General features: G+C 41.0%; 1 protein-coding gene and 1 non-coding gene across 7 annotated transcripts in view; both read left to right on the forward strand.

The window, feature by feature from the left end:
- The window catches only part of MRTFB (myocardin related transcription factor B), a 76,517-nt gene extending 61,358 nt beyond the window's left edge, over positions 1-15,159 (forward strand). For 3 of the 6 annotated variants that reach the window (XM_027684325.1, XM_027684326.1, XM_027684328.1), the window contains 6 exons: positions 1,561-2,586; positions 3,955-4,110; positions 6,372-6,530; positions 6,798-6,935; positions 7,758-7,818; positions 9,764-15,159. In XM_027684325.1, the coding sequence (XP_027540126.1) occupies positions 1,561-2,586; positions 3,955-4,110; positions 6,372-6,530; positions 6,798-6,935; positions 7,758-7,818; positions 9,764-10,302 (2,079 nt within the window). In that variant the 3' untranslated portion in view covers positions 10,303-15,159. Of the gene's footprint in view, positions 1-1,560; positions 2,587-3,954; positions 4,111-6,371; positions 6,531-6,797; positions 6,936-7,757; positions 7,819-9,578; positions 9,739-9,763 lie in introns of those variants that run through there. The other 3 variants (XM_027684327.1, XM_027684331.1, XM_027684329.1) reach the window with 3 other exon arrangements.
- Positions 15,160-19,268: 4,109 nt separating this feature from the next.
- TRNAT-CGU lies at positions 19,269-19,340 on the forward strand. The gene has a single exon. It is a non-coding gene; the product is annotated as a tRNA-Thr (tRNA).
- The last annotated feature ends 5,440 nt before the right edge of the window (positions 19,341-24,780 follow it).

Here is a 24,780-nt window from a genome sequence, read left to right on the forward strand (position 1 = left end):
TAGCCCAGGCAGATTTAAACACTGGAGCAATAGTTTCCTCATGACAATTTCAGTGTATCAATGCAGAGGTTTAGTTAAGCAGTATAAATTAAAATTGCCCTAATAAAAACGTGTTCAGAGAGGTCAGTGCTATAAAGCCAACACAGAAATAACACCAGTAAAAGAGAACAAAAAATAAGAGATCTTCTTACCAGAGTTCAACACACCACCTGAGAGTGAATGCTAGATTTTGTAGAAGTTTCTTAAAGTTATAAATAACTGTGTAAACTGTTTGAACTGCACTATGAAGGCATTGCATAGGATTTTGTTCCTTCAGAAATACTTTAACAGGAAATCATGCTGTGAGGGACATAATGGAAACGAACCTGAAGCAGCTTGTGGGGGTTTAAGATTGAGATCTTTGAACAGCACGGACGTGCCAAGCCTGAGCAGCCGGGTAGGGACATCTAGTGGGCACTTCATTCCTTCCTCCCTGCCTTTACCAAGGGCTGGCTTTGTGAGGGATGGGAATGAGCATGGCTTTAGTTTTGAAGGGACAAAAAACAAGTTCTGGAAGGTCATATGGTGGTGGTTTTACCATGGAATGAGCGAAGTCAGTTGCGATTAAGAATTCAGAAATGAATTGTTGGAAAACAGACTGGGGGAAACAGCTGATAGTCGTTGTTAGGTAGAGAGTTACTTCACAGAAAATTGCTGTGGTTTTTAGAGATGTAAAATATATTGCTGTGACTCTTCATCATTTCCAAATGACAAGGACCTCCAACTTAAATTCTAGACTGGCTAAGGACTGAAATATTCCTGAGGGTCTTTTATTCTAATAGTGGCAGCTCTAAGGCACATATAGCCCAACTCTGCAGTTAGCTGTGGTGTATGTTCGTCATAAACAGAAGCCAGTCATTGTGACTGTTCTTTTTTAATTGATATTTTGAAGCACATAATTAATTTACACTCAACACATTTGCACTTTGCTTTTTCTGAAAGCTTACTGGAAAACAGAACATTTTTCTATCAGAAATTAATTTTGACTCCTTATACTGTCTCTGTTTGTAAAAGAAACCCAGATGGCACATAGCTGTAACTGCTTGGTTGCTAATTAGCAGGAGAGCCTTTTGTGTTTGATGGGTCTATTGAATCATCCAACTGACCTGATAAAGTTTCTCAGAAACAGATCTGTGTGTCTTGGTGGTGTAGCAAAGGGGTTCAGCGTGGTGCCGTTCAGTGCTTTTATCAGCAGCACTGCTGCCATCATCTACAAGTTTGCTTCTCAAGTTCTTAGTGCAGAACTGGAGCTTTTTGTGCATTTTTCCATTTTGAATATTTGTTAAAAATCATCATAAGTTTGCTACCGCTCTTTGTACAACTGAACACTGCTAAGATTTTGGCCACTTAAAGAGTAGGTAACCAGTCACGGAAGTGTGTGCATGGGTCATGCATGCTGCCAGAATCCAGAGGTGCAATAACTAGCAAAAAATGATTTTTTCTTATTGAGATGTAATAAAGTAGAATGTATATCAGCAAGTTTAAATCTTTTTTTTATTATCATGCATTATTTTATTTCAGGTAGCAGAACTTAAAATGGAGTTGAAGTTGAGGGGATTACCAGTGTCTGGAACAAAAACAGATCTCATTGAGCGTCTGAAAAGCTACCAAGATCTTAACAACAATGGGGTTGCTACAAGTACCTCAGTGACAGTAACCACTTCTGCTGGGGCCACAGGTAACACTGGGGAAGTGACTGTGGCATTTCCTGTTGCAACACTAAATAAACCAGTGGCTAATACAATATCCAGCTTCCCTGCAGAAAAAACATCTACTGGACCTGGCAGCAAAATAGTAAATACTGAAAACATCAGCTCTCCTTTGCCTATATCCCCCTCTCCCTCAGAACAGTCGAGTCTAAGCACAGATGACACGAGTATGGCCGATACTTTCACAGAAATGATGACCATGATGTCACCATCGCAGTTCTTGAGCACTTCCCCGCTCAGAGCAAACCTGACCGATGACAACCAGAGCCGCAGCAGTGGCAGCATCTCAGCCATAGAGTTGGATGTGGCAGAAAAGGACCGCAAGCTCCAAGAGAAGGAGAAGCAGATTGAAGAGCTCAAAAGGAAACTGGAACAAGAGCAAAAACTTGTGGAAGTATTGAAAATGCAACTTGAGGTTGAAAAACGGGGACAACAGCAACAGTCTCAGACTTGTGGGAGCTCAGCTGCTTTGGAACAGAAGCAGTTCAGTGCTGCTGTCAAGGATGAAACTGCTCCTGCTGACTGCTCGAGTACCAGTCCATCCATACCTGTGGCCAGCCATGCCTTAGGACAGTCAGTGTACACTAGTGGCCAGAATCCAGTTGCCAAAAAGGCAGTTGTTATCAAGCAGGAGATACCCGTGGCCAAAGCTGAACCTCAGAATGCCATTTCTCAGTTTTATGTTAATCCACAGAGGCAGCCTCAAACTGCAGTTGTTGCCCAACCTCAAGCTTTATTAACTACCCAAGGAACTGCACAGCTGCTCCTTCCACTGTCTATCCAGGGACCGAATTCTGCCACTGCAGTGCAGCTACCAGTTGGAAATATCAAGTTGCAGGTAAGGGGGTTTCTATTTTTCATCACGTAAACTGCATGGCACTATTTTGTAATTTAGTATAAGTAGGTAAATGTACTGCTTGTAAGATTAACTTAAAAATCAGGCTTAGCCTGTTTCTGCCTGAGAGAAGAGAGTAGAAAAACTTAAGTGCCGCTCTCCTCATATCTGCTTCTGGTACTTGCTTTCTTTGCAACTTTTGTTCCCAGATACTCTTTCCTGAAAAGCAATTGTCTTACCAGGTACTGCCTCCATGCACAATTTGCTTTATATCAGCATATACCAGCACTTTTTTACCTCCATATTGTAATAGAGAGTTACAATCCTAGTACTTTATTTTGAGGTATACCTGTTTGCAGTGTGAACTTCCTTCTGTGATGATGGCTCATTATATTTAACATGTGAATGCCAAGCTGTAGAACTCCCATGGACTTAGAAAAAGAAACCATGGTTACACAAATATTATTTCTAGGCTGATTATAGGTAGTATCACAGTGAATAAATACAGCATAAACCAAGACAGGTTATAAATGCAGAGGTATAAAAGTAATCTGACCAAGCTGAAACAGTGTAAGCTGTTGGTCTAAGGTAGAAGTAAGCAGATACTTCCCAGTGGCTCTGTTGGGACATAACTAGATAAAATCCCCTGCCACTCACCTGGCGACTTTGCCAGCAGAGTATTCTCTCAGCTCCAGGTGTCCCTGGCTGTTGTGCACACTGTGGGCTGAGAGATGCAGCACGTGCACCATCGTATTCAGCAATCCTCACAGGGGATGTGAAATTCTGCTGGGGATGGGCCCCCCAGTCCACAGTGCCAGATCTACACACCCAGATCTCCATCTGAATTGTTCTAAAATCCTGGTAGAATTCTGTAAGAACATTAAGCAGCTTGTTCTGGTATTTTACTTTACTGATATTCTAGAAGGTTTTCCACTCCCAGCTGAATTTGTCTTTTGTGAGGCTAGACACACTTCTTGCCTTTCACTGGCCTTTAAAAATTACTATGATCTTCTTAAAAACAACTTTTTTCTTGCATCATCAGTTTTGTCTTCTGGTTACTCAAATGCAGTTCTTATAGTCCTTTCTTACTGATCTATGCCCTCTCTGTCCCTTGTTATTTTCATTGCTATCCACTGGACTCTCCAGCTTGTCTTTATCTTTCTTAAACTCTCTTGGCAAAATAATCACCTTTTGGCTGGGAACTCACCAGTACCAAACACAGTAACAATTGTGTTTCCAATGCACAGTTCAGGCTCATCCTTCCCAGAATACAGGCTATTGCTATTCTGCATAATTAGTGCAATAGATTTTTACATGATGTAACTTACTGTGAGATACAAATAATGCAAATATTTTATCTTCATCCTTTAGGCTCAATCACAAGCTGGAATACAGACCCCATCACAAATACCTGCTCCTATTTCTTCCTCTGGCCTGGTCCAGACAGCACCTCAGATGCACACTCCACAGTCAAACCAAAAGCCCAGCACGCAGCATGCACTCGGTCAGACCCAGCAAGTCAGAAAGGTTTGTGGATGGCAGTAGAAGCATTAAGATAAATAGTTGTGTAATCTAATTCCAGGCAGTGCTTTTAGAATCTTTTATGTGTCATCTGTGTTATATATAAATGAGCAAGTCACCTAACACCTGTACCACGTTTTTGTGTGTGATACAGTGGGCTTCTAACTTCTCTTTCCAAACATTTTTTTAGGACTTTATTTTTCAGTTGCAAATAAGTACATAAGTCTGAAGACTTTTTGTCTTAATGGCAGTCTTAGGGCATGGCTCTTACTGTGTCCTTCCTCATGCTTGGTACCAGTGGAGTACCAGGTATTCCAGTCAGTTCCTCTTATTTGCCATTGCCTCAAAATGGAAGTCTTACAGGCAGTTCTCAAGAGAAAACTTTTACCTGTGGCTTCAGAGATTTATTATTTTATAGAAGTTCCTTTTGGTTTTCTTACTTTCCTTGTTGATTTCATCCTTCCTTATGAAGAAAACTATGGACTCAGATACTGAGGATGGCAATTCCAGTGAGCCAAAACTCCACCGTACCTCTTCCTGAGGAATGCAGGGAATTTAGAGAGAGATCCTCCTCTTCCTCTCTACCCAAAACAATGAGCTCTGTAATGTCCCATTCCAACAGATGTTCATCAGCACTGGATGTACAGTTGTGAGTACCAATCCAGTTGTGTTCATATGGTAACTGATAGCAACCCCTCAGCACCAGTCATCACAAAAGAAAAGGTTTGCTCCTGAGCCTCTTCCAGGCTGACCTCTATGATTAGGAACTTGGAGATTAGATTTGGACCTTTATTGTTTCCTTATCAGTGCTATTGATTATAGGGCTCATATTACTTAGGACAAGGAGGATTTTCAAGCCTGCCTCGAGGAATAATTGAAATTCGAGATAAAGAGGGTAATTGCTGCAGTATGTTGTGCAACTGTTACAGAATATCTCAGCCTTCAAAGTTTATATTCCAGTGCATCATGAATCCCATGTTCTGCTGTGATTTGGGGATTGTACCTGTGCAGTGTCACTTAATCTGCTTCTGCTCGGGCTCTAGTTCCAGATAAGAATTGATCTTAGCAGGTGAATGATTGTGCCTTGCCATTCTCTAGAGAGCTGGCTAACAAAGGGGAACACCACTCAGTGGGCATCAGCACCCTTCAGAGAGCTTGTTCAATCTGTTTAATTTCATGGGCAGTGAGGTTATCCTGCAGGAGGCAAAACTAACCTATATCCAAAAAGCAGATGTCATGCAGGTTCTCTGGGATTTGGTGAGAGACTGATCTTACCTTGTTAATTCAGCAGGTCCCATACAGATATTTTCCAGTCATCCTGAGGCATATGCCAGAGACCAGCAACTTGCTTCCTTTGTTGCGTGGAAGTTCCTTGAAATGTCTGCAGGACATAACCCAGAGTTGTACCCTCTGATCTCCCCCCATTCAGATGGGTTGTCACAAAGACCACATAGTTCCCAGCAGAGTTCCCTCTGACCAGGCCGTGCTGGAGCTCAACATCCTCCTGTCCTGGCTGCTTTTCTCCCATGGCTACTGCCCTCCTTTACTGAGGAAACCAGGCAACAGGATTGCACTGGTTTTTACATCAGAACATGAAAGCTGCTCTTCATCTCCCTTTATCTCAAAAGTAGGAGAAGTCAGATACTGCTTGGAATCATTTGTAATGAGTGTATGGACTATGAGTTGACGAAATGAAAAGTTTATTATACCAGTAACCAAATTTACAGTTGATACCCGTGGTCATCATTTATATCTTTTGCCTCTCCCTCAGTTCTCATAGATACCTGTAGTTAAAAGAAATTAGAATTTGTGGCACAAACCAATTGTTCTGTCTTAAAAGTGGCACCATAGGACGGGTGTGGATACATGTACCAGTTTGTATCGAGCCAGAAATAAGTTCATGTTAGTGACCACTAGGTGGGGAAATCATGGATATGCTATTAAACTCTTCCATAGTCTTTGGAATGTATTTTGGAAAAATTACATTACTCTTTCCTCATGCTTCCTGGTAAATCAGAGGAAAATATTTCTAGTTATCAGTGAATGAAAGCGTGTCACAGCACAGAGCTTCTTTCAAAGGCCAGTTGTTCTGGATTTACAAATTACTCCATTGGAGGGGAAAATCAGTATAAATAACATTCACTTAACAGGGAATTTAAGCAAGCAAGTACTTCAGAAGAAATAGTTTTCATTAATGTTATTTACCCAATGTTACTAATTTTTTTTTAAAACCCACAGTCTAAGACTGATCTGTTAATCCCTTACAGGTTTTTCCACCTACCACATCAAATGCAGTGTTTTCCTATCAGACTGCACCAGTTACAACGCCATCACAATCTTTTATTAATAAAACATCAAACTCTAACATTCACACTGGTGGTAATCAGGTCCCCCCTGTGCAGAATGGACCTGCTACTCCCAGTAAGGTAAGATCAGCCCCACCATGTTCTGTACAGTTCAGTTTTATGTTATTATTCTTAAATAACGTGACTGTGTATGTACTGCAGTTCACTCAAGGAAGAACATTTTGTAGATTTTAATAATGCTGATGTGAGACAGAAACTCTCATTTCATCCCTCTGATTACCTACGCTGATCTGTAGATTGGGGTGACAAAGTGTTCTCTGTAGACCTTGACACATCTTGCATTCCCTGAAGCCTGTTATTTAGTCCTGACTTTGTTGTTTCACACAGCCTGGCTCTCCATCCCAAGCCCAGCCTTACATTGTCCAGCAGCCCCTCTTCAACAACACAGTGTCCAAGACAAAAGATCCTCCTCGTTACGAAGAGGCCATAAAACAGACCCGCAATATTCAGACACCGCACCGTGAGGTTGTTATTTTCTCCTGTTTAGTCTATTAAAAATATTGTTTTTCTCTAGAATTATCAAAACCGTTGCTTATTTTAGGTTTGTTTTAATTTGGTGTCAAGATTTTCTAACATACCCTTTTATTATTTTCATAACTGTGTTTAACTACAGAACTCCTATTTCATTATTCTTATATCAGAGCAAGTTTTAAAACACTTTTAGTTTTGAGACCTTCATAAAAGTTTTCACTTTTTCTAGACTTGGTAATGAAAGAATGGGTTTGTGGGGGGTTTTGTTACCTTTTGCTTAAGGTTCAGATCCTAGAATCATAGAATCAGATATTCAGGAGATGGCTGTTTAAAACAGAGATAAGAAGTTCCTGAAAGCTTACCCCCTCTTTAAAAAATAAAGGAACATAAATTACAAATTGGGAAAAAACCCAAATGTGCCCAATAAAATGTATCTTACATGATGGCCATTCACAGACTATCTGTGAGGGAAAGCAGTTCAGGGTGCACCACCCGAAGTCCTGCAATTTTTATTGCCCTAGTACAAAACAGGATTAGTAATTCTCTGATCCTTAGTTTTCTGCACCTCTGGGTTGCCTTCATGAAATCTTGGTCACGCTTTTCAAATTTTTTTCCTGTTGTACTTAAACAGACCACAGGGATTACAAGTGTCTCTCCAAACTATTTCTCTGTTTTCTAGATTGACAATTGCACATTAAGCATTTTAGTCTTGATCATAAATTATACTTATGTACTATTGAGAGAAGCCAGGAACAATCAGCTTAGGAAAAAGTACTGCATGAAAGAGAATAACCCTGTTCTTCTCCCGTACTCCAGATTTCCAGTGCACACAGTCAGCAGATGGATGACCTGTTTGATATTCTCATCAAGAGTGGAGGTAAGCTCGTGGACAACTGTGGGATGTAGAGATTTAAAACCTGGTAATAAAAACTCAGTGCTACAGTCAAACAAAGAATTCCTTCAGGGAGCAGAGTTAGAAGCTGTCCGGCCTGGATGAAGTTAAATTTCCGAAAGTTTGCAATAAGTACCAATTAAAGAAAAGATTTACCAAAACTCATAGAGTCAACCTGCTGTGGAATTTCACTGCTTGCAAATTAGTTCAGGGAGACCTTTGCAACGTGAATAATCTGTATGGCATTCAAATGATTAAAGTAACACCTTAGATTTAGCACAGATACATTTTATCAAAATTGGAAAAGTTGAGCAAGTCCATATAATGTTTATTGAAATTATAGAACAAATAGAATAAGGTAGGAGTTAAAGCATGTTGATACTAAAATTTCATTAAATATAACCACATCTTATGAACTATAAACATCAAAGATACGTTCCTGGGAAAAGTATGTGTGAACTACATAGAGGCATGAATGAGTAACAACTTTATGTCAGCTAAAATAAGGGAGCTACCAGAAAGACACTAAATAACTAAAGTAATATAGGAAGTAGCTTGGCAATAAAAGGAGGCTTTCAGGCATAATTAGACTTGGTAGACTAATGAGCAACAATGCTGGGAAATGCTGTGGTGCCCAGCAGTTCAATTAACGTAATGTTCTGTAACTACTGTCATATGGGGATCTTGACAGCAGTGAATGCCAGGACAGAAGTGACTGGTTGTAGGCTCCTAGAAGATTTTAGCCATATTCTAAACTTCAGAGCATTTTTGCTTTTTCAAAGCAAACTGCGAAGTCAGCTGAAGAAAATGTGAGCAGACAGTGGCAAACTGAGATCAGTGACCTGTGCAGTGAACAACTCAAGCTAAATTGAAAAATGCTTTCAGTGCTTTTATTAAAATATTGCCCAGGTAGTTCAAAGAAGTTCTGCCTCTGGAAGAGGGAATGCAGGAAACATTAGTGTGCTTACTTCAATATTTGCTCTGTTATGTTACTAAACCTGTTTGATCTTAAAGAAAACAACTGCTCCATATTTGCAAAGTTGCATTAAAAAAGCAGACAATTCTTGATCATCTTAATGAAAAAAAAAGTAAAGCATTCAGGGCTCTTGCACTTAATGTAAGCAAGCACTGCACTGAAAAATGTCAAGTTTACTAATCTATTTCAGGAGAGTGAGAATGTCTGTTCAGTAACCATTTAATAGATGCTCTTACAGGTTTTAAGGATGTGGGTTTTTGCTTGGGAAACTAGCACAGAATATATTGTCAGGTATATTTTTGCTGGCAGAAACATCACCTTGTGCTGGAGGATTTATTTGCATATCCTGGTCTGTTTTATTTTTAGACTTCATTCACATCTAAGAATAAATTGGAACTTATGCTTTATTTCCTTTTATTGTTACCGCCACTACATGGAACTTCTTGACAGAAGTGTAGTTTTAGTTCTAGAATCAGGAATAAATGCATCCTAATCACACGAGTTGATCTCTTGGACTTTTAATTAATCCAGGTGGACACAGTATTAGCAGAGATAAAACTGAAAATTGGTTTGGGTACTCGTCTCTAAGTGAGGAAATGTGTTGGTACCACAATTATTCTAGTTCTTCAGAAGAACAATAAACATGAAGGAGGTAAAGCTAAATCTGGATTTATGTTCCATTTTTCATCAATATTCATATGCTGATTGGCTGAAGTATTACTGAAAGCAGAACTCTGGAACTTGTTTTAAAATACTTTGTTGTTCACAGAGTTCCTGTCAAAGGCCGATGTGTGGAGCGTTAGTATTGTCAGAGCAGCAGAGTGACTCCTGCTCCATTTGCTGTGGATGCATCCCAGAGTGGGCAAGGAGGGGCTGAAAGTTGTGAGCATGGGGATATTATGTCATTACCTTTTCTGAATTCAACAGTGGTTTGTTTTCTTTTTTAAATTACAGAGATTTCCCTTCCAATAAAGGAAGAACCATCTCCCATATCTAAAATGAGACCAGTAACAGCCAACATCACTACAATGCCAGTGAATACAGTGATATCCCGTCCACCTCCACAAATCCAAATGGCCCCTCCTCCTGTGTCCTTAGAACCAACCACCAGTCTGTCTATCAGTTTGGAAAACCAACTTGAAGCCCTCTTGGATGGAACTTTACCATCAGGTAATGAAATTCCTCAACTGACAGGCAGTAATGAGGACAGGGAGTCCTTCTCTCTAATTGAAGATCTCCAGAATGATCTGCTTAATCACTCGAGCATTTTAGATCACTCTCATTCGCCCATGGAAACATCTGACCCACAGTTTACCACCAATAATTCTTGCCTGTCTCTTGACCTTCCCGATACAAATTTGGACAATATGGAATGGCTGGACATTACAATGCCCAGCTCCTCATCTGGACTCACCCCTCTCAGTTCTGCTGCCCCGAGCGTGTTTTCCACTGACTTTCTAGATCCACAAGATCTACAGTTGCACTGGGATTAAGCTGTAGCCAATGAGAACATGACCTGCAAGTCTCTTCACAGCAGAGGTCCATTATCATACCATCCTGATTGCAGTTCAGATAAATTAGGACAGTAATGTTTGGAAGAACAAATGCTTGAAGCTGATTCCTTATTGATTTTCAAGTTTACAACAGTGAATTACTTTATGCACCTACCAGTAATGCAGATCAGGGCCCTCTGAAAGCTGTATAAAGCTGTATTTCACAAGTCAAGAGAGGATGATTGTACTTACTGATTAAAAGTACCCCAAGGTAAATGCATCACAAATATTTAACAAAGAAGTTATGTCTCTGACTTTGTAATGCTTAAATGAGCAACACAACGTGGCTGAACTTAGTGAGATGTCAGCTGTCTGTATTGACACAGTGAGCAAATATCTGGGGGAGGGGGAGGAATCACTGCACTTCATTGTTCCTGTGGACAGCCTGAGCCAGGGTCAGAATCCATTGGGAGGGCAAAGGCAAGTAGAAGCACTGGCTGGTTCAGTGAAATTTCATATATCTAATCTCTTAATTTGTTCAAGTTGTTTTTATATTTTGGTTTTGTGGTTTTTAAAACACTTCCCCCATTCTTTAATCATGAGGGAGGAATTTAACTGCATCCAAAGGGATATTAAGTGTAACTGCAAGAAATCCACTGTAGCTATGCCAGGTAATATTGAGAACACTGAATTTTCTATAGCAATGCTCTGGATTAAATAGATAGGTTTTAATGTGTATATCAGACAGTTATTTGTATACTCTTTTAACATTACATAGCTTATTTTTGTGGACAGAGGGGAACACAGTGGTCTTCAAACAAGAGATTACTCTAATGGAAATAAATATCCTACTTTGCTTTGTGTTTGAGGATATTTGTTCGATCATTGAATCCAGTATCTCAGCAGATTAGAACAGTTTGAGGAAGTAGAAAAGTTTAATTAATGCTTTTGTACACTATGATCCTGCAAGCATCTATGCAAGAATAGTCCCAATGCCCCCAGTAAAAGATGTTTGTAGGATGAGATCAAGTTGCAGGGGACAGTACTGACAGGACAACCATCATTTTTTAAGGAGTACTTTATCTATTGAACAGTTTTGTCTACCACTACATAACATCAGGGAAGCCAACAGAGAAGCTGCTCAGTGAGAATCCTAATAGTATCAGGATGTACTGTTTTGTGATAAGAAGGCATATTTCATACCTGAAACAGATAATAGCAAAAATTAAGCTCTTACCTCACAGCACAGCACATGAAAATACTATTTTTTTAAAGCCCTCAGTTGTTGTCTTCAGAGTCTATTATGAAAGCAGTTAGAAAGACAAGCTAAAAATGCAAATAGAATTAATCTACTTTGACATTCTATGGTTGTCTCTCAGGTAATAGCTGTTAAATGTTGCCATAGATGATGGAGGCTGATAATCAAACAAAATTGGAATTATTTCTTACTAGGGAATTCTTAAACTAAGATAAAAGGAAACAGGGAAACGTGGTATGTTTTCTAGTCTGAAAACTGATCTCATTGCATCATTCTTTCTTCCCCACTAACCTGCAAAAGTAATGTTTTGTAGGAATGAATGAACAAATGCCCTGAAGCTTTTGCTTCCTTCTTAGAATAATGACATGTATCAAAGAAATGCTGAAACCAAAAAGTAGCAGTTAACTATACAGCAACCTTTATCACATTTTTAAAAAACACAATCAGTTAACATCAAACAAAATCCTTTTGCCAAAAATTTTGTTGAATTAACTGCAAATTTATATCTCCAGATACAATGCTAGTCTGGTTTACTGCTACTACAAAATCCCATTGGCTTCAGATAAAATAGTGGATTATGTCATTGATTCAGGGTTTAACCCCTTATCATATGTTTGCATCATATCAGTTACAGCACTTTAAATCATTATATCTCTTCACTAGTTTTACTGGCCAAGATTTACTTCAATATGAAACTACGTACAGCAAAACAATCAATGGAGATTTTAATTACACCAGGTTGAAAGACATATTTCCTTATTCCTTCTTGCTGTGCCTCCAGTACTTGAGTACAGTTTTACATGTGGACTGTCTGCCTTAAGCTTTGATGGGTTAGGACTCTTTGAGAATAATGAACACTCACATTCAACTTTTTGCATTCCTTTTTACCATACTCTCTTGGGAGCTAATACTCTGAGATACTAAGTGCCCTCAGCTGTTAGGAGAATAAGAATTAAGGACTCTTGGTCTGGTAGGAGCAACTCTGAATGAAATTTAGTGTTCTGCAGTACTGTCAGTTTATTATGTGTGATACACCAGACATCATACCACATTTGTGTGGTTAGAATTATCCCTTTTTGACCCTGCCTTCTGATTAAATAAGAGGCAAGTAAATTAATTTTTAAAGGACAAATTAACCTAGAGCAACTGTACTGTCATTTTTGATGTGCATGTAAATAGAGCTTGAAACTGGCAGAGTCATCTTGCTACCCAACTCTCGTTATTGGCAGTGTAGGATGTAACTAACCCATAGGAATCTATGTGCAGAAATAAACCCAAACAGTTGAGCTGTCTTGTTAGCAGTACAGTGTAGCTTTCTACTCTTTGAAAAAAAAATTTAAAAATTAAGGGATCATTTTAGTTTCTGAAGTACAACTATTCTAGTGTAGGGAATGTGTGATTACTTTTTTGTACATTTCAGAATTGTGTATTAAACCTTATATAAAATGGTTTGCTTTAGACTTTGTTCTGAAATGTGATATGTTTGCCATAGTTGTATATGCCTGTTTATGGCAGAAATAGGTTTTGCTTAGACTTTTGTGTGTGCATGTTTTACATGAACATTTTTGTAGCACAAATACAATACATCTTAGACATTGAATCGTGACTGTGCAGTTTGACTGTACAGAGCTGAATATTTCTCATTAAGAGAACAGTTGCAAAGGAATGCACTGGCACTACATTTGCCATGTAATGGCTGCAGTGTACTAACAGAATGCATTCTATCAAATGTGTTGGTAGGTCCTTCAGAGTAATTAAGAACACCATTTTATCTGTGTGAAAATCAAAAGTTGGTGTTTACACTTCTAGACAGAGAGAGCTCAGACACGTTTTAAAGGCTGATGTTAATCAGGAGGAGTCACGTCCTGCGTTCAATGCAGAAATGGTGTTACACACTTCTAGTGCCATTCAGCAGCAGTTACAGCAAGGAAGTTTACAGCAAAATTCTGTTTGACATTATAAATAGTTCCAAAAGCATTGTCATAAATACAGCAGTTCTCCCTGAGAATAAAATTGATTTATGGCAGTTGTTCTCTACAGAAATTTGGAGTGTAATCCAGCAATGTGGGCTTGCAAAATCTGACCTTTAAAAAGCTGAGGCCACAGCTTTTAGGAAGAATCACTGAATACTGGCATTTCTCTCCCAGGTATTTCTAAATTCACCAACAGGAGTCACGTTCAGGGAACGTGGTGATCAAAACAGAGGGGTCAGTATTAAACTTTTCTGTTACATAATCTCAAACATCCAGATGCCTCAAAAGTGTAGGCACCACAATTGGAACCCAAGCACAAGCTGCTGAACTATTTTCAAGACAGAGAAAATGCAATCACAGAATCCATTGAACTGGAAGGGCATTATGTAATCAAAACACAGGAAAGCTCACCGATGTAAACAATTATTATTATTTGGATGGCATCTTCAGTGTATTATAAACTTAAAGCAAACTCTATTAAAACTGGAAAAAAAAACCTCTTCCACTTATCTCCAGCAAATGTTGTGTTGAAACCCTTTGTCTTGTGGTCTATTAAATCGCCTTTGGATGACTTCTAGACCTCAGTGCAGATGGTATTTTATGTGGGATATGTGGAATTGAGTTGCACATAGTACATACATGGTCAATAAAGAGCAGCCATTAGAACCTGAAGTAATCTCAAATATTCCTTTTATACCAGTTTGCTAGGTAAAGTGCAAAAAAGAGACACCTACATCATTCTGTAGTGTCCAATACTGAATATAAAGACTTTTTAAGTTAAAAGTGCATAAATGTATTTGTAGAAATCTAGCCAAAAAAAAAAAAAGCCATTCTAGCTATGAGAGCAAATTCTCAAATAAAAGCAGGGAATGGTTAATAACTATATAATCACATTATTTTTGTAAAAAATACAGCTCAGATATTCAAAAGACAGCCTAAAATAAATTATAATAATATAAAATTTAAATAGGAACCAAAGCATTGCCATTTATATTGCCAAAGGAGGCACTTTGTACTTTGAAGCGTAGGAAATTAAATCCCCAAAAGTGTTACCCATACTTTTTTAAAATCAAGGATGTAGATACTTTCAAAGCTGTTTTTGATGTTTAACAGTACAGATTTGTTTTTGTTGTTTGAGAAATTTGTAGTAAGTAATAGCACAGGCTTTTTTCCAGATAGGATTTCCTTCACAGAACTGCTTGCAGTAGGAACGACGCTAACCCCGGGAGCTGTTCCTCTTCTTATTTTCACGGTCATAATTATGTCTTAGCATCTCATTTTGTGAAAAGAAGAAGACAGACACCTGTCTCTGGGGCCCTCTTCATTTAAGCACTACTTTACTAAATGCAAATTATGGCAATCAGGGCGTCAGTTTATGTATTGCCTTTCTATAAGAAACCATGATGCCTTTGTATTTGCTGTTTGCACCCCTGAAATCAATTCCATACGTTTGAATGCCATATGTTTTGCACATTGTACTGTATATATGTAATGCATACTGTATTTTTATATGTGTACTACATTTATCAAATATTTTGTACATAGTGGCAATATTGTAGCTACTGAGGAAATGTTTGATATTTCAGCATTTTTGCTAAGTGTCTCAAATAAAAAAGGAAAACTGTGTTCATTTGTCTGTGGTTACTTAAAAGTGAAAAATAACATTAATATTAATGAACAAAAATTCTTTTATGAGTCTGAAACATTTGGCCTATGTTCCTAGTACCTTTCTCACAAAAAGGAGAAAGAATGAAATCTGCACTTAGACAAACTTAAAAAAAATGATGATTTCTCTTCCAAATTGGAGCCAAAATCTGTAAGACCAGAGATTTTCTGAACTCTTGGACTTTGTTTTTTTTAAGCAATACCACTACATAGACTCATAGAATGGCCTGGGTTGGAAGGGACCTTAAAGCTCATGTGGTTCCAACCCCCTGCAATGGGCAGGGGCACCTTCCACTAGCCCGAGTTGCTCAGAGCTCCATCCAACCTGGCTCTGAACACTTCCAGGGATGAGGCGTCCACCTCTCTGGGCAACTCATTGCAGCATTTCACCACTCTCACAGTAAAGAACTTCTGCTAATATCTAATCTAAACCTACTCTCAGTTTGAATCCATTCCCCCTTGTCCTGTCACTACATGCTCTTGTAATGCACTTCAATTTACAACTTTCCTGGATGCTTCCAAGGTTTCCAAGATGTGCTGGTTTGTGGGATTTCATATTTGCAATTTGCATTCTGCTCCGCTTGTGTTCAAGAACACCCCAATGCATTTCCTCAGGAGAATGAGCTATGAGCTGTTTGCACAAGCTTCTATTCATGATGAAGCTGCTTCATTTCAATATTTACTTCCCCTTCTGAGGGCAGTCCCTGTGCTGATCACCCACCCTTTCCTCAGAGTCTGTTCTGCACTGATGACATCAGAACTTGGCCAAATATTAAAAACCCATAAAGCAGTAAAGCTGCACAAATTAAAAATTACTAATATGCCCTGTAAATTTCATAAAATACCTTTTCTCCATTGTAAAAGTTTGTAGGCTATATATGCCACTAACTTACCTTCAGCCATCATACACTGAACACAAACCTTGCAAAACAAGTGCAGCACTTCTGGACTATGCATTTGTGCATTACAGAAATTCCAGCTGGAGTAGAACAGAGGTAAAGCACTTGTTTTGGTGCCAACTGGCAATCTGGGGTTTTGATTGTTTTACAAAGAAATACAAACACAAAACTCTCCCTCCCAAACTGTGTTCGTATTAGTATTATGATGTAAACACAAAACAAGGTCTGATAAAACTTGAGATTACGCTGAGTGAACTTCTCCCACAAGCTAAACCCTGGTTTTCAATAAAACCCCAGTTTATTAAAACATGTTCTACAGATGGCCATCATCACATTTGTCTTTACTCTGTACCGCATTAAGTGCTCTTTACTGCTGCCTATTGGCTTGCTGTGTATTGTACAAATGTTGCTAGTGACTTATTTCTTAGAGTATTTGTACTGTCTCAAGTCAGAGATGTTTCTTTCTACTGAGACCTTCCTAATCCAAAATCAAAATAACCAATTAGAGCATCTGAGACCCAACAGCTAAGGTTTAAGTGTTTATCCAAAAATGTAACAACTCTAAGAAATGCTTCCCTTCATGTAAAAAATTACCTGAAGAAGCATCTCCATTCTTCCCTGCAGATAATGGACTGTGGGGCCACTCCACCATAGCACTGCATCATTCTTGAACCCCTCCAAGACAACTGCTGTGGGTTAAAAGTTAAGATGGTGAACAGAAATGTTCTTTCATAAAGCCAGGACAAAGTGTAAGCTCAAGTAATTGCTAAGTGAGAGCATTCCAGCTATCCCATAACGAATCAGCTGCACCAAATCTACAGAAATACACTTATTCCCCAGGATCTCCTCAGAAGAGTTGGGGGATGTGTCAAAAGGGCTTGGTTTTGTACATGAAAAACAGATATCAAAGACTGATGAGTGAGGCTTAGGGGAGGAAGGAAAAAAACCAGGTGATTATTTTCTCATTCCAACAAAATCTCTGATGTTATCTTTTCAGCAATGGAATCTTCCAAAGACTTTCCTTTAGGAAGGTCATGTTGTGTTTAAAAAAAGGTTGTGTCAGAGGAGAACACTGCATGAGGAGGATTCAGCATGAGGAGAATTCAGAAGAGGAAGGGCTTTCCCATGAAGCTCAAACAAGGGTAATAACCAGCATAAAAGACACTTCCAAACAAAAGTATCCAGACAGCAGAAGGGCAGTTACATGTTTTTAAATCAAAATTGCATTTTTAGTTATATAAACTATTATTGTGATAAATCAGCTCAGCATTAAACAGCACTTTGTTTAGACAGATAAAAACAATTTTTCCAGGCAATGTGAGGAACTTAGGCTCAGGGAATAGCCAAATTTTGTAAACCAAATCAAGCACTTCCTCCTAATCTACACAGAAGATCCTTATGATTTCAAATTGAAGTTTCCATCTCCCCATACAGTTAAGGAAGAACTTAATCAATAGAAGTTTTTTTGCCATTAAATACTATTTCTGATGCCAACCAAATACATTTAATAAAAATGTAGTGTATTTGAAGAGATAAAACTCATATGAATTCCACAAACAATTCAAACAGCCCCCTTTGCTTCTCCCACCACAAAATTACCTCTCACCTCACAAAGATCCAAGAGCATGAATAAATCAAATATGTGTGAGCTGCACAGGAACTGTGATGGCAAGTTACAACTCGCAACTATGGCACATCATTTGTAATAAGCCAGTGGGCCAGAAATGGAATGATAACAAGCAAACATTCATTAAAACTGGACTCCTCCCTGCTGCCAGCTTGGTAACACTACGAGTAACTCTTCAGCCAGCTGAGATAACTATAACTGGCCCTCTGAGGTCACTCCTTTCCAGGTGTGAGAGCTGAGCGGGGCAGTTTCCACTCCCACACACCATCACACCTGGCAGTGCTGCAGTGATCACAGTGACAACACAAAGGCAGAATACAACAGCGCCATTCTCACTCCTTTGGGACAGCTATTCCACGGTAGGAGCAAGCACGCTTGACACGGGCTGACTATTCAGTAATGTAATGTGACACCTTTCACTGCAGGTGCAACTAATTCAAATTGCTCTGTTTGCTCAAACACAGGCAGCATAAAGTTATCACAGAGAAGCTGACAAATGATAACTTTTAAAGCATGAAAATTTGTTCATGCACTCAAGCCATCAGGCATGAGTTTCCCTGATGAGAGTTCAAAGAACATCCCAAGAGGATACAGAAGTATTTCCCTGCTAATTACAGGGTGGTTCAGCTAGATGACCTTTGAAGGTCTCTTCCAAACTGAACTATTCTGGTTCAGCATCAATTTTTTAATGCCTCTGCCTTACAGGACCACCAAATTAGCAGCTCTGACCTCGACCTTTACAAAGGTACCTCTGTAATATGTTCACATGCTTCTTCCACAAAAAACCCCAAACCAAAAGGGGTATAAAACTTGGGTGTTCAGCAGCAGTTTCATGGAGAATTTAAAGGCATCTGCATTGAAGTAATATTAAAAAAAAAAACAAAACCACACACACAAAAAAACCCCAAACAAACAAACAAAAAAACCCCGCAAACATTAAATGAAAACTAAAAGCTTTGCTTGCGGGTCACACTTGTAAAAATCCAGGAGACAAAATCTAGAAAAAAAAATGTATTTTAGTATCTTTTTTGTTTCCAAACAGTGAGTTTTTGGAGGGAACAGCTACCAGGTAGTGAGTGCGATTAAGTTAGCATTTACCATTTAATTATCCCAACGCTTTGCATTTTCTGCTTCTCTTCCCGGGGGAGGAAAGTTTCAGTCCCGCTTTGTCCCCTCTCTCCGAGGTGTCCTGACCGGTCCGAAGCGGCTGCCCCGCTCGGGTGCCATGTCCGGGCACAGCGCCCTCACGGCCCCGGGGCCGCTGAGCGCGGGCGGGACGTGCAGAGGGCGGTACCCTCACGAACGGCCCCGCAGCTCCCGGGGACAGCGACAAGAACAGAGGGAGAAGGAGGGAGAAAAAGGGAGAAAAAAAGGAGAAAGAAGGAGAAGCAGTGAGAGCGTGACACGCCCACGCTCCGCTCTCGGTCCCTCCCACACGTTCCGCCCCCTCAGCGCCTCAGGTGCCCGCGCCGGGGGCGGGGCGGGGGCGGGCGCGCGGGAGTGGCGCCAGCGATAGAAGGGCGTCGGGAGGAGCCCTTAACGCAGGCGCGGTGGCCAAGTGGTAAGGCGTCGGTCTCGTAAACCGAAGATCACGGGTTCGAACCCCGTCCGTGCCTTGGCGGGTCCGCGCGGGCCGGAGCTCTCCCATCATTTTTAGGGGGAAGCGGAGCCGCGCGGAGGGTGCGGCGAGGAGGGTCCGCGGGGTCGGGCCGGGAGCACTCTCGGAAGCGGCCGTTCCGCCCCCGGGCGCGTTCCTGGCTGCTGCGGCTCCTGCGGCCCCAACAAAGGGACACGAGCAATGTCGTGCCCCTCCTGCCTCCTTCTCAGCCTCCCTCCTGGCGTTTGCAGCGACAGAAACGTTTGTCTTGTCTTCGTTTTTTCCTGCGGCCCAATCCTGTTTTTTCAAGAGCCCCGCTCAGCTTAACCTGAAGAAGCAAAAGTAGAAGACAGTTTGAAATGCAGCAACCGAGATCATCCTGTAATTCCACGTTCTTTTCATTGGTCCGCCCCTACCCCGCAGCCATGTAATTCATTTAATTATTTATTAATTTGATTCTGCCTTCTGATTAGTAAACCATGAGGTGTCTTCCTCTGTATCCCCAACCACTTGGAAGGATTATTTGCAATCTGGTTAGTGTTCACTTTACATTTTCCATTTTTTTTAATAGAGAAACTCCCTGTGACACTGAAAATGGGTAAGGGAAGGGCGCCTTGGTTACACTCCCAGGAGCTCAGCAGTGTCACCTTCTCCAAGCAGAAGCAAACGCTGGGTGCTCCAGACACAGCTGATCCTGCAGGATCAGGAGGTCCAACTCAGTGACAGTGACAGGACCAGACACCAAACCCACACACACAGCTAAGGGCTGACAGCCCTTAAACCCATCCTAACAGTGTAAATAATTATGTTACTACTAATTGAAGGAAATCTTTATTGATTTGTGTTTGATACTTACTTACCATTTGAAATTTCACTCACCACTGCATCCACACGGTCGATTTTGTTCTCTTCCTGACAAATCTTCCTCTCATATTCTGCACCACTGTTGTCAAGAATCAAAATTGTATGATTGCATGAACAGAAATAACTGTCATTAACTATTTACAGTGGATTTTGTAAAATCTGTTAAAAATAAAACACGTAAAATCTGTTGGCAAGTCAAAATCATCATTCAAGCTGTATTTTGATTTAAAGAAGGGTTGTAACCAGTTACAGAATTAAAGAATGGTTTGGGTTGGAAGGCACCTTAAAGACAATCTCATTCCACCCCCCTGCTGTGGGCAGGGGCACCTTCCACTAAACCAGATCGCTCAGAGCCTCATCCAAACAGGCCTTGAACACTTCCAGGGATGGGACAGCCATCTCTGGGCAACCTGTCCTGCTGTCTCACAGCACACCTTATTCTATATAAAGCTCTTTCTCCCCCCAGATTTAGTGTTACAAAGATTATCTGACTGTATTAATTAAGTGTAATTAAAGTTTGTAATTTTTGCACTCAGTTTCCTGTCAGTATTCACAAGTCTCCAGAACTGCTCATTGGTAAATTTGACATAACTTTGACGAAGCACCAGCAGAGAGGAAATCACAGTGCTTACCTTCCAGCTCATTTTGAACCTGAAATTTCTAGTATGAAATCCATGACAACACTGCCCAATCTCCCTACAGAGAAGAAAGATGTAAATTATTGATTTTGTGCAGTGACAGTTTCAGCACAGAGCACATGCAAGACTACAACCCAAAATGTTCTAAGTTGATTTCTGTTCTCTTAGATGTTTTTACCTATGGATATAAAGGACAGTGAGGAACAGCCATGTCCTTGAAACTGCTTGCGCAAGAGGTTTTTAAATGCAAAAATCAGACTCAAAGACAAAACCCAGATCTGATAAATACTGCTTGCCATTGACTACAGCCTCAGGGAGACTCACAGGCAGGGTAGTGGAGAGGAGCCAACCTGCCCATGATGAGTAAAGCTTTCATAAATTCTTCCTTGTTTTTTAGAAATATATTCATAGGACTAAGCCAGGTATGCAGGAGAGCTATGGCTATGTCTCATCCTCTTACCAATTTGAGGCCTGTGAGTCTCTGTTAGATGACACACAGAAACCAGGTAACACAGAGCCTGTTTTTCCATAGTCTCCAGACAGTACTTACATTTTTTTTAATAACATAGCTAAACTATTAGCATGATAACAATGTTGCTAAGTAACATCTTAAGATATGTCTTGTGGTTATCTACTTGAAAATAATTTTGCAGTTAGAAAACTATCTGTGAAGTCACATCTTAAGAGAAACTAGTGCAGCCCAGAAATTTATAATTAACTCCACCAGCAGTTAAGAGGTAGAAATAATTGATATATCACATAGGTTTACTGCCATGACACATTCATTTCCATGATGGTAAACCTTTTTGAAAGTGTTACTATATTTGCCTTCATCTTTCTCCTTTCTAGTCAACACGACGCCCAGATTTTAAAATCTCTCCTTTTAGCTCAGGTTTTCTACACCTCTAATCACCCTTGCTACAGTTCCCCAGATCCTCTCCAGTTGCTACATCTTCTTCTTGAATTGAGGACCCAGAGGGGACACACCACTGCTCACCAACAGGGTCCAGAGCAGAGCATTCCTGCACATCAGGACCCCGGGAGCAGTAAAGTGGGAATTTGCATCAGGCGCACCCAGCACAGCCCGAGCTGCCATGGCTGGGGTGCCCCAGGAGCTGCTCAGCTGCCACCACGTCACACGCTGGGAGTCACCACATGTGATGAGCACAAAATATCGCCACTGGCACACACGGCCCTGTCCCCACACCACGGGATGTGAAATGTAAACTAGAAACTTCCTCTCGCCACGTGTTTGGCAGCACTGCAGCCCCCCTGCAGCCCTGGCACCCGGGGGAGCCCACAGCTCCCTGGGCACCCAGCACATCAAGCACAGCGGGGACAACAGCAACAGGATGAACACAGAGCAGAGGCTGTAGTGTAGAGTCGTGTGAAATGAGTCCTCTCCACAGTCCAGCTCCTATCATTGCATCATTTAAAAAAAATCCCTCGCACTGTGCAGTCGTATTGGTGAAAGCAGCAGATGAAGCAAATTTAATTTAGTTTTGTGTTTTCCGTTGTTGTAACAGAACCTCTCGCTGCCTTTTTAATTGAATTTTACATGTGACAACCAGTATGACCAACAGAGGACAGCACATCCATTTCTTTTAATGATTAAAAGATCCTGAACTTGAAGCTGCCATTCACTATTTCACTCAGGAAATGAGAGTGACAGGCAGAGTGGAGCAGTGTGCCATAAGTAAGCCAGCCAGATTAAAAAGGCCTTTTTGCAATTAACTAGAGCTGTTTTGAATTCCAAGAGATTACTCCAAGTAAATCTACTTCTAACCAGGCATTACTGCTAACGGAACACTGTGGGTGCACCTCTGAAAGCTGGGTCTGTATTTCGGCGCAGTTGTTTACCGAGCACTGCAATAACAGTTCGAACATACTTAGGAGTCAAAGCACACTCAGGATTGTCAGGTGAACTCTGCTAATTCCCCTTCAAAACTGCAGACAGACAAGGTGTCTGTAACTAAGTTTTGATTAAATGTGAGTGTTCGTAGAACACTGAAGTAAAGCCAGACTCAGGTGTTTTTATTGCATTTGATTTGGGGGCAGAGAAGACTCTGCGAGTCATAATGAAATGCAAAGAACAAACCCAAGGATTTCATGTGGCTGAGGGGAATCTCATTACAGAAATTCAATTAACCTGCAAGAGTTGCAAACATTGAAAGCTATTATCTTCCCCCAAAAGCTGGCTTTGGGGTTTTTATAGCAATCTTTGCTATTCCTGGATAAATAATCCTTTATTACAAATGCATTGACATCTTTATATAATTAATTGAATATAATAATATCTTCATCCAGCTCTTCTTTGCAAACATTCAGTTCTGCTTCCTATGAAATGTATCAGAATAGTGGTTTTTCAAAAGATATGACTCAGGAAGGACTGGGTGTTAGACACAAGCACAAAGCAAACACAGAGATTCGGGAGACATGAGGAATAATAGCAGCTCCTGACAGTGTGCAGGTCTGTGTTATCGGGCAGGGCCTGATCCTGTGAATGGCTGAGCTGAATTAATTAACAACCTGACATACCATTAAGTCCATGGGGACTGACAGTGCTCAGCAGTTCTCAGTATTGGGGCCCTTAAATAAAAGGCAACCTCCAAATTCCCATTCATGCGAGTAACAATATTGCACACATCTACAGTGGGGACATGAATTATTCACATCAGTGTGGCATGAAAGATGCACACGGCAAAGCCTGTTTAAAATAACACACAAACACTCATCAGTGTTCCTGTGAGCTGTGGGAGGGTTATCATTTGGCCCATTTTTCACCCACATGCATATTGCTTTTATTTGCTGTGTGCATAGGTCTGATATGAGAACGTGGGGAAAATAAATACAGGAGATAGGCATCTATAAACATTAGTAGAAAATGAGGAAAGGGGGTTACTGATTAGCTTTCTTCCCATATGAAACTCCTAGATCGTATCGGAGAAATGCGAGTTAAGTGTTTTACCATTCTTTTTTTTAACCATTATCTGATCAGAGAAGCATGAAAAGCACTTTATTGCCTTTTTTTTTTTCCCTGTGCTAGGAGCCCTCTGCAGGAAGTGAAGCTGAATTTCACAAATCTTCCCTTTCTGACGTCTCCCGAATTTCTAGGAATACCCCTTCCCTGTTACTATATTTGGTGGTAGTTTCTAGGAAAAAAAATAATTTTCGGACGGTCTTGGACTCACCACACCTCCTCTCGGAGGACTGTGCGCCCCGGGGCTCCTGGCACGGCCCCCGCGGAGTTGAGGAGCTCACGGCTCGGGCTCGCAACTCCCGGCGCAGACTGCACGTCTTTGTAGCACTGTTGGAGGAACGAGCATGGAGAGGGAGTGGGAAGGGGAGAGGTGTCTTTGTGGCAACAATGAGTGAATCTTCTCTAGTTTTTTTCCTGGTGGCTGCTCTTTTTTTTTTTTTTCCCCTGCACTTTGTTGGGTTTTTGTTGTGGCTTTTTTCTCTCTCTCTCTTTTTTTTTTTTTTAATCTCCCTTTTTCAAGGAAGAGGATCTTAAGGAGAAAAAAAACCTCTGGATTTTTTTTTTTTCCTCCGCTTCCCCCTCTCCCCCCTCCCCTCGATGTGGCCTCTTGTTTAGCTTGTGGCGTGACCGTGATGAAGAAATGTTTCAGGGCGCCTGGCAGGGTGATCTTTTTATGTAATGAGTCAGGATTTTGCCAACGGAAGGAGCCGGCTCGGAGCGAGGACCGGAGGGGCTGTCTCCTTTCAAGAACGCGGACCTGCCCGGCGAGCGGCTCGCCGTGCCCGGGATCCCCGCTCGCTGCGGGTGTGGATCCATCCCCGGCTGGGGGGGCCCCGCCGGGGGCACTGACAAGCGGTGAGTCGCGCTGTCCCTCCGCGCCCCCGCCCCGCGCCCTCCCGCGGGAGCAGCGCGGCCCCCGCACGGCCCCGCCGAGGCCGCAGGTGCGGCCGCCGCCCCGCGCCCGCTCCCGCCGCGGG

Source organism: Neopelma chrysocephalum, unplaced genomic scaffold (genome assembly GCF_003984885.1).
Source record: "Neopelma chrysocephalum unplaced genomic scaffold, ASM398488v2 Primary Assembly neopelma1_65c, whole genome shotgun sequence".
In the NCBI taxonomy this organism is placed as follows: Eukaryota; Metazoa; Chordata; class Aves; order Passeriformes; family Pipridae; genus Neopelma; species Neopelma chrysocephalum.